The 15,000-nt window shown below is 36.0% G+C and overlaps 1 protein-coding gene across 1 annotated transcript in view; it reads left to right on the top strand.

Annotated features, from left to right (window-relative positions):
• Positions 1-4,886: 4,886 nt before the first annotated feature.
• Positions 4,887-15,000, top strand: part of LOC137625510 (uncharacterized) — a 31,630-nt gene continuing 21,516 nt past the window's right edge. The window contains exon 1 of the mRNA XM_068356418.1: positions 4,887-4,962. Coding sequence (XP_068212519.1) covers positions 4,887-4,962 — 76 coding nt within the window. The remainder of the gene's footprint in view (positions 4,963-15,000) is intronic.

Raw genomic sequence — 15,000 nt, 5'->3', positions numbered from 1 at the left:
AGAAAAAAAAGGTAATTTTATAATTACAATCTAATTATATGAAGGATTAATTCCATTTCATTCCAGCGATAATTACATTTAAAAAAACTCGCTTCTTTTAATCACATCGGAAATCACTGAGAAAATGAATCTATTAATCACAGCAATAATAAAAAAAATATATAATTTTTTATCAACGCGAAGATTATGAGGTTTAATATTTACTTTTTTAGGAAATATTTTAATCTTTTACACTGAAATGGGGATCATTTAGAGAAAGGTAAAACGTTGATCTTTTAAGCATATTGACGTTTTTTCATGATATTGTTTATATATAATATCTGTATTTATATTTCTTGATATGTGCGTATTTTCCACCGTACCTATACCGACAAAAAGGGTAGAAACATCTACATTTTTTTGTAGTTAAATCGTACCTGTAATATATTCATTTTTATAATGATTTTGTGATAGATAAATATAGTTATTTTCCCGTACGTTACACACAGGAAAAATAAATGTATGGTTAAACATCGCGTATACACATTATTTTTTAAAGGCTATTCTGTACGTCAGAATATTCCTTTAAATGTTTAAAGGTCGTTCGTGAATGGCAGAGGTACGTGAAAGGACAATGCCCCAGAAACTGCGCATATATACATAGCGCCCAAGGTGGGCCAGACAATAACTGATGATGATTCAGCCCCAAAATCTCCCAATCAGTAACTCACAAAGATGGTGAGGTTGTAGACACTACCAGAAACTATAGAGGATGATGAGTGTGTATATATATATATATATATATATATGGACATATGTGTGTGTACATGTAAATGTGTTTTCTCTTGATCTTAATTTTTAATCCAAAAATACTAAAAATGTTTAGCACTACTCTCTCTCTCTCTCTCTCTCTCTCTCTCTCTCTCTCTCTCTCTCTCTCTCTCTCTCTCCAAACACCTTGTAAATAACTCCAAACGACAACACGTCCCGCCCTCCAAACACGCACTTTCCCACACAGCAAAATATTCCCCGTAAAAAATAATCAATTACATTTTCTTGACAGGACAATACAAAGCCACGTAAGATAAGCTAATAGGAGATGATAACACTCGTTACCTATCAACACGTAAAAGGTTTCTATGACATATAAGTTACAACAACTGAGTTATTTAAGGCAAAACAAAATTAGGGGTAGTGAATAATTTCATAAAAATGAAACCTTCCCCTTTTTAAAGGTTTATATATAAAACATCTTTAAATGTTTCTTAGTGATATTATATAAATATATATTAAAAAGCTAAAATATATAAAACTATATTTAAAATATATAAAATGTGAGGATTAACAAAAATATGTTTATTCAAAGTGAGATGCAAACGTTGAGAGAGAGAGAGAGAGAGAGAGAGAGAGAGAGAGATGAATAAGTGAAAAATGACAATCCAGTCTCACTAAAAAGAATATTAATAATATATAGACACTGCATTGATAAAGCAAATGGACGAATATAATACAAGAAATTGGGTTAAAATTTAATGATGACATGAATTTGAGGTAACGGAAATATAGAGTAATAGATGGAAAAGAGAATTGGAGATGAAATATAAAAGGGAAAGGGTAGAAAATAGATTAATACTTATGAAGAATGAAGAATGGCAAATGAACACTTGTTAAATAATTCCGAGACAGGTGAGGGGGAAAACTATATTATAAGAAAAAAAGAAGAAAAAAAGTGTGGAAATGAAAAGCATGGAAGTATATATAGAAATATAGATGAATAGAAATCATATATATATATATATATATATAGAGAGAGAGAGAGAGAGAGAGAGAGAGAGAGATGTATATATATATATATATATATATGATGTGTGATAGTCGAGTGGAAACGTCCCTGTCTGTCTGGAGATCTGCTGAACTGGTGTTCGAAACCCGCTCAAGCTCGATAGTTTCTTGTAGTGTCTGCAAACTCACCATCCTTGTGAGAGCTATGGATTTGGGGGTTTGGGGGAGCTTATAGATCTACCTGCCGAGTCATCAGCAGCCATTACTTGGTACTCCCTGGTCCTAGTTAGGGAAGAGAAGGGCTTGGGCGCTGATCATATGTATATATGGTCAGTCTCTGGGCACTGTCATTGGCCCTTGCCTCTGCCATTCATAAGCGACCTTTATTAATATTATTATTATTATTATTATCATTATTAGTTGCTAAACTACAACCATAGTTGAAACAGCAGGATGCTTTAAGCCCAGGGGCTCCAACAGGGAAAAATAGCCCAGTGAGGAAAGGAAAAAAGGAAAAATTAAATATTTTAAGACCAGTAACAACATTAAAATAAATATTTCCTTTATAAACTATAAAAGAAAACTTGAACAAGACAAGAGGGAGAAGGAAAAATAAAATATTTTAAGACCAGTAACAACATTAAAATAAATATTTCCTACATAAACTAAAAAAAAAAAACTTGAACAAAACAAGAGGAAAGGAAAAAAGAAAGAAAGGTGAATTAATGAAAATGGTCTATTAACCCCAATAAAAGAATTAATTAAGATGAAGATGGAAAGACAGTAATAGAAAGATGCAAATATCGGTATTTGCAAAGGATGGCAAAGAGGTTTTCCTGCACTGAAGTTTGAGCAATATGTTTATGCTCTCCACTAAAACGTTTTTGACCTGAAAAAGCCTTTTGTGTGGTTTTTGGTTTTTATTTGTCATTTTCTTTTGTTTTCTGATACAGATAAAACGACCACAACTGTTTCCCTTCCCTTTCCATTGCCTGGGAAATAAAAAAAAGCTTATTGGGCTTGCAGATTCCTCCTTGCTTTTTTCAATGACTACTCTCTCTCTCTCTCTCTCTCTCTCTCTCTCTCTCTCTCTCTCTCAATTCATAACCGTTATCGGTTTTCCATTTCTCTTCTTTAGCCGTGTTTTCCCCTCAGATGGAAAAAAACAAAAAATAAAAAGGCCAGTAAAAGTAACAAAAAAATAAAAACTTCCAGGTTCTCTCTAACACATGAGATTGTTCCTTGTCCTGTGTATATAAACACACCACAGTAACTCGGATTTGGGATTCAACTCACGGTCAGGTCAGTGGACAGACAGACAGACAGACAGAGAAGACAGTCAGAAGGTTTGCAAGACTGAAAACTATCTTTGTTACACCGCTGCTTTCAAGAGCTTAGATAATTCACCATAACTCTCTCTCTCTCTCTCTCTCTCTCTCTCTCTCTCTCTCTCTCTCTCTCTCGTAGCTAAACCCCCGCTTTAAATAATGGTTCTTTTTATGGCACCTTTTCCATCTGGCTTTAAAAGACACGGCGCAATGCATTTACTCCTCTTGACGTTATTCAATTAAGAGGATAATGTTGGCAGGAATGATTTGAGCGGGGGAAAGGAGAGAAGGCCAGAGTGACAACGCAGGTACATAGAGATGCTCTTTGACACCCACCAGTAAAGGCTTGGGAACTGACCTTAACGCATACAAGCCTTGATACGCCGTCTAAAGCTTTTTGTGGGAAGGAGATTGTTTGCTCCTTGAAGGGGCAGAGGGTCAGGGGGGCGGTCGGAAGGTGGAAGGAAATGGATTGAGGGGTGTCGAGGGGAACGCTCTCTCTCTCTCTCTCTCTCTCTCTCAAACAAACAAAACGTCCCTTTCGAAAAAGATGAGTAAAAAAACAAAAGAAATCATGTGACGTATTCCTTCCGAAGGAAAAAGGAGAAGAAAAACTATATCACAGGTCGAGTGCCATTTTCATATCGTACGTGGCTCTCTGAAATGGCTCGAGAAACCAGAGTGTTTCTATTGAGAGCGAGGAAAGAGAGTGAGTGAGAGAGGGAGAGGAAGGGAGGGAGCGAGAGATACAGGAGAAAATATCCTGTAGCCTGGCGGTGTCTATCAACTTTCGGCGTGCCTCTGACTCATGTTCTCCAGCTGTTCTGCCACTGTCAACATGACCAGATAGCGAGTTCTTCCCGCATTCCACTCCACGTGGAGTCGCGTTGCGTTGCCATGGCAACCGCGTCTTCCCTTCCTATTGGCGGAGCGTGCTGTACTTCGGCTGCCAGAGATACAGGCTAAATTCGAACTTTTCTCGCTTTGAGGGAGACTTTTCCTTAACTTTCCTGAACAACCATCTTGCTTTACTTCTTACAGGTACTGCGAGTCCACGGTACTGTTAGATATTGGCAAAAGGAAATACCCGGGTCTGTCCTACGTTCTATCTACGACCCAAACCACTACCATGGTTTCATGGAAGCTGCGGCCTTGTTGCGGTTGGAGGGCAAGACTTTTACAGCGCGCGTGATTGGCTAGGCGATCAGCCAATCGGCGTCCGCCGAGTGATTACTCCACGTGGAGTCGGTCGGATGGTAAACTGGTGTGGTAGGGCTAATAGCGGTTGAGTGTGTGTGTGTGTCAGACGTGGGGAGGTATGATATTATTATGAGTTTTATTACACCACGGCCTTCCTCCATTATGGGTCTCGCGTCACACTCAGTGCACGCCCGAACCACTACTACTACTACTACTACCAGCGCGGCCTGTACAACACATACACATTGGTGCGGAGCGCTCTCTCTCTCTCTCTCTCTCTCTCTCTCTCTCTCTCTCTCTCTCTCTCTTTCTGTAAATGGAATAAACCCCAAAAAATTCACCTCTACCGAAAAAAAAGGTTTGTCTAAATATTGAGACAGAAGATTGTCGTGAAAATACATCAGAAAGTGAAATATATATAAACTGACAATCTACATTTTCTCTTCTACAGAGAAAAAATAACGGAACATGGAGACATATCTATGAAATATCTTAAAAAATATATGCAAAAACATAAATCTAAAATCAACATAAAATATAAAGTCGAATGACGAGACCCAACAGTTATAAGAGGGTGGGTAGCATCCTATATCCCTCATGGGTGGTGTCATGACGTGGGGAGAGGAGTGGGGGAAGTCTATCCTCCCCAGGGGAGGAGGAGGAGGGGGAGGAGGTATTTCAGGTCCCAACCAATGCAATTAGTCCATTTAGCTAAGCCGGGAATAATTCAGAACCGGCGGAGATTAAGGAATTAATCCCCAAATATTGCCTCGGTGACAGTAAATTGCGGCTACAGCCTCGGGGGAACTCAAAAGCTACTGGGTGATGATGGGTGAGGACATAGACCCCCTTCCCCCTTACCCCTCCTCCCACTTTTCAAAAATGTGGAAAAGGGGGTTTTCAGATTTTACTTTATGGGGGTAAGGGGGGGGGAAATGTTATTTGTGGGGCGTAGTTCAATGAATTTGATAAAATTCAGTTTTTTTTTAAAGATTTCACCTAAATGGTCATGCCCCTTCCCCTCCCCCTCTTAAGAAATGTGGAAAAGGGGGTTTTCCTCTTTTACCTAAAAGGGGAATTGAGTTTATACTGAATTAGATCAAACAGATAAAACTTTCTTTTGAAAGTTTGACCTAAATGGTAAGTTTTCTGGCCCCGTCATTTTTTTCTAACTCCCCCCCCCCCCTTCAAAAATGTGGAAAAAAGGGGGCTTCATCATTTACTTAAAGGGGGGATTGAATTTCTACATGTGGACCGTAGTTCAGTAAATTAAATAAAATTCTCAAATGTTTTTCAAATATTGACTTCAATGGACACCCTTCCACCTTTACGAAAATGTAGCTTTTTTTTATATAGTATTCACCTTCATTCAACTTATAATTTTCATTTGCCTAATACAAAACTAATTATTACTTCACGCCAATTGATGATATAATCCGATTCAACACAATTCACATAAATTAAAATCTCTTTTTCCACTCCAATATTACAGCGAGGAGATACAAAGGAGAGAAAAATACATTAAGTTGATAAGAGTTCATCTTTATGTAACAACATCTCTCTCTCTCTCTCTCTCTCTCTCTCTCTCTCTCTCTCTCTCTCTCTCTCTCTCTCTCTCTCTCTCAGATGGAGCCTCCAGTTCAGTCTTTCATTAAATCATTCTGGCGTAAGACGATTTGCATACACAGTACTTTTCACCGAAAATTTCCACACATTTGCTTCTTTACATGTAACAGAATCAAAGGTAATGAAATGAAATATCATTGGGGTGGGGCGATGATGTGTGTGTATGTTTGTGTGTGTATGTGTATATATATATACATACATACATACATACATACATACATATATATATACACACATACACTACAAAAGAACCACAGGGAAAATTAAAACATGAGTGAACCTTGACTAGTTTCGCCTTAGTTCTTCAAGTTCTTCTGAAGAAGTAAGACGAAACTAGTCAGGATTCTCTTATATTTTCATTTTGCATCGCATCTGAATATCACGTTTCCCTGTCCGTTTTACACACATACGAACACACACACACACACATATATATATATATATATATATATATGTGTGTGTGTGTGTATATATATATATATAGAGAGAGAGAGAGAGAGAGAGTCAAAGTCAAAGTAAAAAACCTTTATTCCATTATAAAATGGTTATTCTGTTGAGAGAGAGAGAGAGAGAGAAATCGTTATAGTATGCAGAACGATACATGCAATAATGGACAATGGGACTTGTCACCTCAAATGATGTAGGCCATGATTGTAAAATGTCCCCTGACCTGAAATAACTATTTTGTGCAGAATGAACGAGGGAATATACAGGTAATTAACCTACATAATTTAGCAAATACTATTGCTCAAGAAAAAATATTCCACTTCCTGTAGATGGAAACAAAACAATGTAAATATTTATTTACTTCGTGATACTGTTTACCCATTCATGTATGTTCTTTATCCCTCCCCTAAAAGAGCTCGTTCACATATTCAATTTCGTCAAAGGCAAAGCTTCCGTTTTGTGTACAGCATCTTGTTTACAAGGTAAACATCGCAGTTTTATAAAGGCAAAGTTCCATTTGCAAGAGAAAATAAAAACAGCGGGGATGATGTTTACGGCAAATTACTTTAAGAAAAATTAATTCTCTCTTTTATATTAGTAAAATTTGGTGTATTATTATTATTATCATTATTATTATTATCACTTGCTAAGCTACAACCTTTAGTTGGAAAAGCAGTATGCTATAAGCCCAGGGGCCCTAACAGGGAAAATAGCCCAGTGAGGAAAGGAAACAAGGAAAATTATATATATATATATATATATATATATATATATATATATATATATATATATATATATATATATATATTTGTGTGTGTATATACATATATATACATACATATATATATATATATATATATATATATATATATATATATATATAATATATATATATATAATATAATATAATATATATGTGTATCTATATATATATGTGTGTGTGTGTATTTGGGTGTAAGTGAGTGTAAATATACATTGTATGTATATACACTGTACACAGTTTCTAGACAAGTTTCCGAAACTGTACTATCCAAACAGGTTAAGTTAACCGATGTAAGAATAAGATTCTGGTGACCTGTAAACTTTTCTTTAATAAGAGTCTAAGTGAACCCCACAATAAAATTGATAAAAGAGAACATCTCCATTATACTGTACTCAGTATTTTATAGCTAATCGACCGTATTCTTTAACCATACAACTTAAAAAAAATGTATTTGAATGACTTCTTTATTGTGAATCTCTTGTATGTAATCATTTTGTCCAATAAACATTATTATTATTATTATTATTATTATTATTATTATTATTATTATTATTACTACTACTACAATACTTCAGATATCGATCTAAGTTGATGCTATATTGATGGTCTTTGACAAACTCTCTAATAATAGTGTTATCCAACCCTTTTATAATACAGTAATTTCTCCCTTCCATATAAGAGTACTTTTCCGTTTTAATCTCTCTCTCTCTCTCTCTCTCTCTCTCTCCTTTTCTAGAAATCTCATCCATGCTTAAAGCACTCTCACTTTCTACTATATTACACTATTTGCCCGTTTACAATTGTCTCTCTCTCTCTCTCTCTCTCTCTCTCTCTCTCCTTTTCTAGAACTCTCATCCATGCTTAAAGCACTCTCACTTTCTACTATATTACACTATTTGCCCGTTTACAATAGCCCCCCCCCCCCCTCTCTCTCTCTCTCTCTCTCTCTCTCTCTCTCCATAGCTTTCCCGTTAAAAGCAAACGTCCCCGTGTGTTACTTACGGAAACTTGATAAAAGTATGCAGGTGGGTCCAAACTGGACTTCCCTGGATATACGAGGGTCTGTCAAGAATTTGCCGAGGGCCAAGACAGAAGTTAATCAGGTTAATTTATTAATATTATTAATGTCGCTATTAGTATTAATCTTGATGAGCTTTGAAAATTATGATCTTGCATAAGAAACACGCTGAAGAAGAAGAAGAAGAAGAAGAAGAAGAAGAAATCAAGAAATAAATCTATAAAAACCGCATAAATTATTAACTATTTGTTTATGTTTACGCAATAAATCTATAACTATCTCTATTATTCAACGAAAAAGATATCTTAAAAAAAAATCATAGCATCCAAATAAATCTTCCTATGTGGCAAACAACGAGCTCTCTTCCATAACTTCAATATCCCTTATAATTACAAAAGGTAAGAGGAAACATGCACTGACCACATATATATATATACTCATAAAATACATATCTTTGAAACATTCTAAAACAAACATCAGGGAAGTGCGTGCTACTCGATTCACGTCCACCCTATTTCACTGAGATTCTCTCTTATCTTCACCACAGTGCTGTGGAATAGCCTCGCTATCTGATTTGTGCTAACAATGGTGTATTTGGAACAAGAATTCCTGGCACAGATCTTACTGCCATTTCCTGTGTGTAACCTCTCCAACCACCTCTGCTGCCTCTTCCCTAGAGAAAGGTCACTCGCTGTGCAGTAAAGGAGTGATAGGGTGCAATTCGTCACACGGAGGTGTGCCATGAATGCCTGTATCCAACTGTACTTTCAAAAACCAATGTTGCTGTACTATAATTTTAAGGAGAAACATCAGCATTCCAAACTTTCAGAGACAAAGGGCAATGTAAACATGAGGTGAGTATAGAATTATGATATAGAAATTCTGTTTGTACTATGCCACGAATTACAAGTTTGATTTTCAATGGTAGTTAATTTGTTTGTATGACTGGTTATAAAGATGAAGGAGATGATGATAGTGAATGGTTATTGCAAATTTTATCTCTATTTAAGTTTATTTATTTATTTATTTTTGTTTATTGGTCTGTATTCGGAATTCTGAAGGATTTATTGGCAATTCCACTGTCTTTGACATAATAATAATAATAATAATAATAATAATAATAATAATAATAATTATACCATCATCACCAATATATATATATATATATATATATATATATATATATATATATATATATATATATATATATATCGTTCATCCTTATCAACAATAATAATAATAATAGAAATAATAATAATAATAATAATAATAATCACTTGCACAACACTACAGTATCACAATAATTTAAAGAGCATGAATGCACATCATTAGCAAAAAAAAAAAAAAAAAAAACATCAACAGCAATAACAATAAGAATCACCACCATCACAATAATAACAATCAACACAAAAGCAACGCAACTCATTTTTCACCGTCTGAGCAAACAGCGCCAATTGGAGAAGCAGGCAGTGCATGTATCATTAAAGAATTGACTAATAAAGGTGTTATCGCTTAGCAAGAATTGCTTCTGCCACATCTATCAACCTCTCTCTCTCTCTCTCTCTCTCTCTCTCTCTCTCTCTCTCTCTCTCTCTCTAGAATGTTGTTGTTTTTTCCCTTTGCAAAGCTTTGATTTGTGTTCCCGTAAATAGAACCCAACTTATTACAGGTACAAATGGATGACTGAATACCGCTTTAACGCTTCAAAGGGATCTGACTGGAATTTATTGCTGTAGCCCGATTGTTCAATACAGCGGCGTTGTAAACATATTATGTTGTAATTTTTCCTTTCCGCCAATATTTTCTCTAAACCTCTCCATTATACGTCGCATTGGTTCGCCGCTCTGCGGACGCGAGCAATAATACACAGGACGCTGCCATGTGTCTTCCATTAACCACGGGGGAAAAATAAGGTCAAACGTAAGTGGCACCCGCCGAATAGATCACCCTGTGGGCGTCGTGTGTTGGAGCACGCAGGAGGGAATGCCACTGAAAACCCGACTGATTTATTCATGGCGAAATTTGTTTATCGAATATTATGAATAAATGAATAGCGATTAACGGCGGGGTATTGCTCGCACGGCCTTTTATGACTTGGAGGCTGCTCCCTTGTTTACATCCCATGAGAATTGGAACTTCTGAATTTTCCATAAATGTTGATGATGATGTAGTGGATCTCTCTCTCTCTCTCTCTCTCTCTCTCTCTCTCTGACGTGCCTGCTGGAAGAAACACTTCTTGGTATCTATAATATTCTGTCCACCCCATGTTGTGTTATTTGCAGTATTAAAAACAGATGTCTTATGATACCGAGAAATAATTATAGCTAAGTTATGGTTCAGTAAATGTTTTGCATCGTCGTGTGTGTTATGAAGTGGAAACGGGCGTGTTACGTCTGCATGAAGTTGTGTAAACAGTCTATTTTTTAATGTAGTGTGGAGTGACTTTTGTTTGCAGTTATTATTACTATTATTATTGATAACTATCCTGGACCTCTGTTTGGAAAAGTAGAAAGCTACAAATCCAAGGACTCCAACAGAGAAAGTATCCAAGTGAGGAAAAGAAATAAGAGAATAGTAAATAAACTATACTTATATTAGTCATCATCATCATCATTATCATCATCATTCCTACGCCTATTGACGCAAAGGGCCTCAGTTAGAATTCGCCAGTGGTCTCTATCTTGAGCTTTTAAACCAATACTTCTCCATTCATCATTTCCTACCTCACGCTTCACAGTCCTCAGGCATGTAAGCCTGGGTCTTCTAACTCTTCTAGTGCCTAGTGGAGCCCAGTTGAAAGTTTGGTGAACTAATCTCTTTTGGGGAGTGCGAAGAGCAAATACAAGTAATGAATACAAAATATAAAATATTCATGATCAGTAATAATGTTAAAATATATCAGTCATATATAAACTATAAAACGAGACTTATGTCAATTTATTTATGAGAAGAGAATTTACAAAGAGTTTGAACACCTGAATCATTGATTTAACCTCCAGATTAGGAGAACACAGATCCTTTGGTCACAGCTGGAAGAGAACGTCTAGAATACTGTGTAGTATTATACCTTATAATGGAGAAGGCATAACTCTTAGAATTGATTGCATTCCCAGTACTACGTACGAGATGGTACCTTCTCGGAAGATCAGAATACAGTGGATGATCTCAATTATGAAAAGTCTTATGCACCATGCATAAAGAACTGACTGAATGATGACGCAAGAGATTAATATTCAGATTAGCTACAACCCTAGTTGGAAAAATGGGATGCTATAAGCCCAAGGGCTCCAACAGGGAAAATAGCCCAGTGAGGAAAGGAAATAAGGAAAAACTATAAGAGAAGATTAAGAAAAACAATAACCTAAAAATAAATCTTTCATATATAAACTATAAAAACTTGAAAATACCAAGAGGGTAAAAACTTCAAAACAACAAGAGGAAGAGAAACAAGATAGAACAGTGTGCTCGAATGTACCCTCAAGCAAGAGATCTCTAACCCAAGACACTGGAAGACCATGGTACAAAGGCTATGGCACTACCCAGCACTAGAGAACAATGGTTTTATTTTGAAGTGTCCTTCTCCTATAGAAGAGCTGCTTAAGTTAAGGTTAAGTTGTACTTAATGTAAGTCAATGGGTCTGATAAACAATGGAGGAAAAGCAGCTTCAAAGTCTATAGTCTCTATACTGTTGTCATTACAGGTAGCTTCTATTCCTGCCATGTGTTCATTCCAGGTAGCTTTCACTATGTGAATTCTAAGTAGTTTTAGTCTTTATAAGTATTCCTAGTAGCTTACAATCTCATCTTGTATTAATTATGAATAAGTTTAGCTTTTGTCGTATATATACGAGAGAGAGAGAGAGAGAGAGAGAGAGAGAGAGAGAGAGAGAGAGAGAGAGAGAGAAAGTTCACTTCCTGGAATTATCCTCTATATCACTGCTGATTTTTCCAAATTTCATATAATTCAATTCCTTTATTCCTTTTTATAACTTCAGATAACGCTCTCATAATGTCTTTTGCCAGTATGCCTCTCTCTCTCTCTCTCTCTCTCTCTCTCTCTCTCTCTCTCTCAATCTGAACTACAATCGCCCTCTCTGCATCATTTTATCCATCAATAACTTAATAAGCAAGAATCCTAATCACTTGTATACCATCGAACTTAAAGATTCACATCACAGTTTACTGATAATTCCAAAAACAAACATCGCTTCATCTATTGCCAAACATTCCTGCTGACCAACATGTGTCAGAAAAGCAAGCAAATTGAATCTCATAACAAACACCCGAGTGCTTCTGCGCGCGCGCGCGCACGCACTTCAGCCAGGCATCAAACACCAGACATGAGAATCTAACAGATTAGACATTATAATGGCCACAACGCAGATACATTGTATCGTTCTGAAAGACTCAGGAGGCGAGGTATTATAATCCAAGCGACATAAATGACTATTGTATCATTCTCTCTTTCTCTGTCTCTCTCTCACTTTTTCTTTTATTGATTTGCAATGCTGTCAGATGAGGTAGAATGATTCAGTGGGACAACGAGGTATTTGTGCAAATGATACTGATAGCTCGTTTTATTATTGCTATGCTTTTCTGACCAACTCGAGGCCGGCTTCTTTCATTCTTTCAACTGGCTATGTAGTGGTGTCCTGGTCTCCGGGAACTGGGGGTGTCCTACCCTCTGGGAACTGAAGAAGCAGGGAGTTGGAGTAGGGTGGGGGGGAGAGGGGGGGGTTAGTATATTTATGCGCATAATTTCCATGGAATATTTCCGAGTGCTGTTTTTTTTTTTTAGCTGATAGTTTGGTCTTATGGATGTGTACATTCTTGAACGACCCAGAATATTTTGTCGTGCATTTAGATGAATGTTTTGTATGTAAATATCTCGCTGTTTTTCAATTCATAGTCGGTAGTTCGTCGGCAGTATTGTTATCACAGCTCGTGCTGGCATAAGGCCATATTAATCTGATATGAGTTGTATTTGGATACCTAAAAATGCTACTTCAGCGATGAGTTTTAATGGTTTATTTCAACAAGGATACAATTTGACAAACTAGGAGATGAAGAAACTTTAGAAACATTTCGGGCACATACTCAAATAAAATTTGACAAACTCGGAGATGAAGAACTATAGAAACATCTCGGGCACATATTCAAATAAACTTTGATATACTAGGAAATGAAGAAACTATTGAAACGTCTCGGGCATATATTCAAATACAATTTAACAAACTAAGAGATGAAGAAAATATAGAAACATCTCAGGCACATATTCAAATACAATTTGACAAACTAGGAGATAAAGAAACTATAGAAACATTTCAGGCACATATTAAAGTACAATTTGACAAACTAGGAGATGAAGAACTATAGAAACATCTCGGACACATATTCAAATACATTTTGACAAATTGGAGATGAAGAACTATAGAAACATCTCGGACACATATTCAAATACATTTGACAAATTGGGAGATGAAGAACTATAGAAACATCTCGGACACATATTCAAATACAATTTGACACAATAGGAGATAAAGTAACTACAGAAACCTTTCGGGCACATATTCGAATACAATTTGGCAAACTAGGAGATGAAGAAACTAATGAAACATCTCGGGCACCAATTCGAATACAATTTGGCAAACTAGGAGATAAAGAAACTATAGAAACATTTAGAACACATATTCAAAAACCATTTGACAAACTAGGAGATGAAGTAACTACAGAAACATCTCGAGCACATATTCGAATACACTTTGACAAACTAGGAGATGAAGAAACTATAGAAACATCTCAGGCACCACTTCGATACAATTTGGCAAACTAGATGAAGAAACTATAGAAATATCTCGGGTACATATTCATATACAATTTGACAAACTAGGAGATGAAGTAACTATAGAAACATCTTGGGCACAAACTCAAATACAATTTGAGAAACTAGGAGATGAAGAAACAATTGAAACATCTCAGGCACATATTTGAATACAATTTGACAAACTAGGAGATAAAGAAACTATAGAAACATCTCGGGCACATATTCAAAATAAATTTGACAAACTAGGAGATGAAGAAACAACAGAAACATCGCGGGCACATATTCAAATAAAATTTGACAAACTAGGAGATGAAGAAACAATAGAAACATCTCGAGCACTTATTCAAATACAATTTGACAAACTAGAAGATGAAGAAATTATAAAATCATTTCAGGCACATATACAAATACAATTTGACAAACTAGGCTATGAAGAAACTATAGAAACATCTTGGGCACACATTCAAATACAATCTGACAAAGTAGGATATGAAGAAAACTATAGCAACACTTCTTTTGAATACACTTGGACATACAAGGACATGAGAAAACTACAGAAACATCTCGGGAGCATATTCAAATACAATTTGACAAACTAAGAGATGAAGAAACTGTAGAAACATCTCGGGCACATAATGACAAACAATTTGACAAACTAGGATATCAAGAATCTATAAACATCTCTGGCACATATTCAAATACAATTTGACAAACTCGGACAAGATAAGGTATAGAAACATGTCGTTCAATTATAGTTTGACAAACAAGGACACGAGGAAACTATATAATCATCTCGGGACCACATTCAAATACACTTGAAAGATAAAATTCAGTGCATTTAACCCACGCATCATCGCGAGAAAAATTAAAACGATCTTCACAGCTTGTCAGTTCGATTAAAGAAACAAACCCGACTCGACGTCATCACTCCCAAAAATAACGAGGAATTCGCCAGAAGAATTCTCCACTTAAGATTAGCCCCGAATTTCAAAGTGAAGAGGCTTTCTTCTACCTCGGCGTCAAGTAACAAAGC

Source organism: Palaemon carinicauda, chromosome 32 (assembly GCF_036898095.1).
Source record: "Palaemon carinicauda isolate YSFRI2023 chromosome 32, ASM3689809v2, whole genome shotgun sequence".
NCBI lineage: Eukaryota > Metazoa > Arthropoda > Malacostraca > Decapoda > Palaemonidae > Palaemon > Palaemon carinicauda.
Note: the sequence above shows the minus strand (reverse complement) of the source record. Positions and strands in the feature narration are given on the sequence as shown.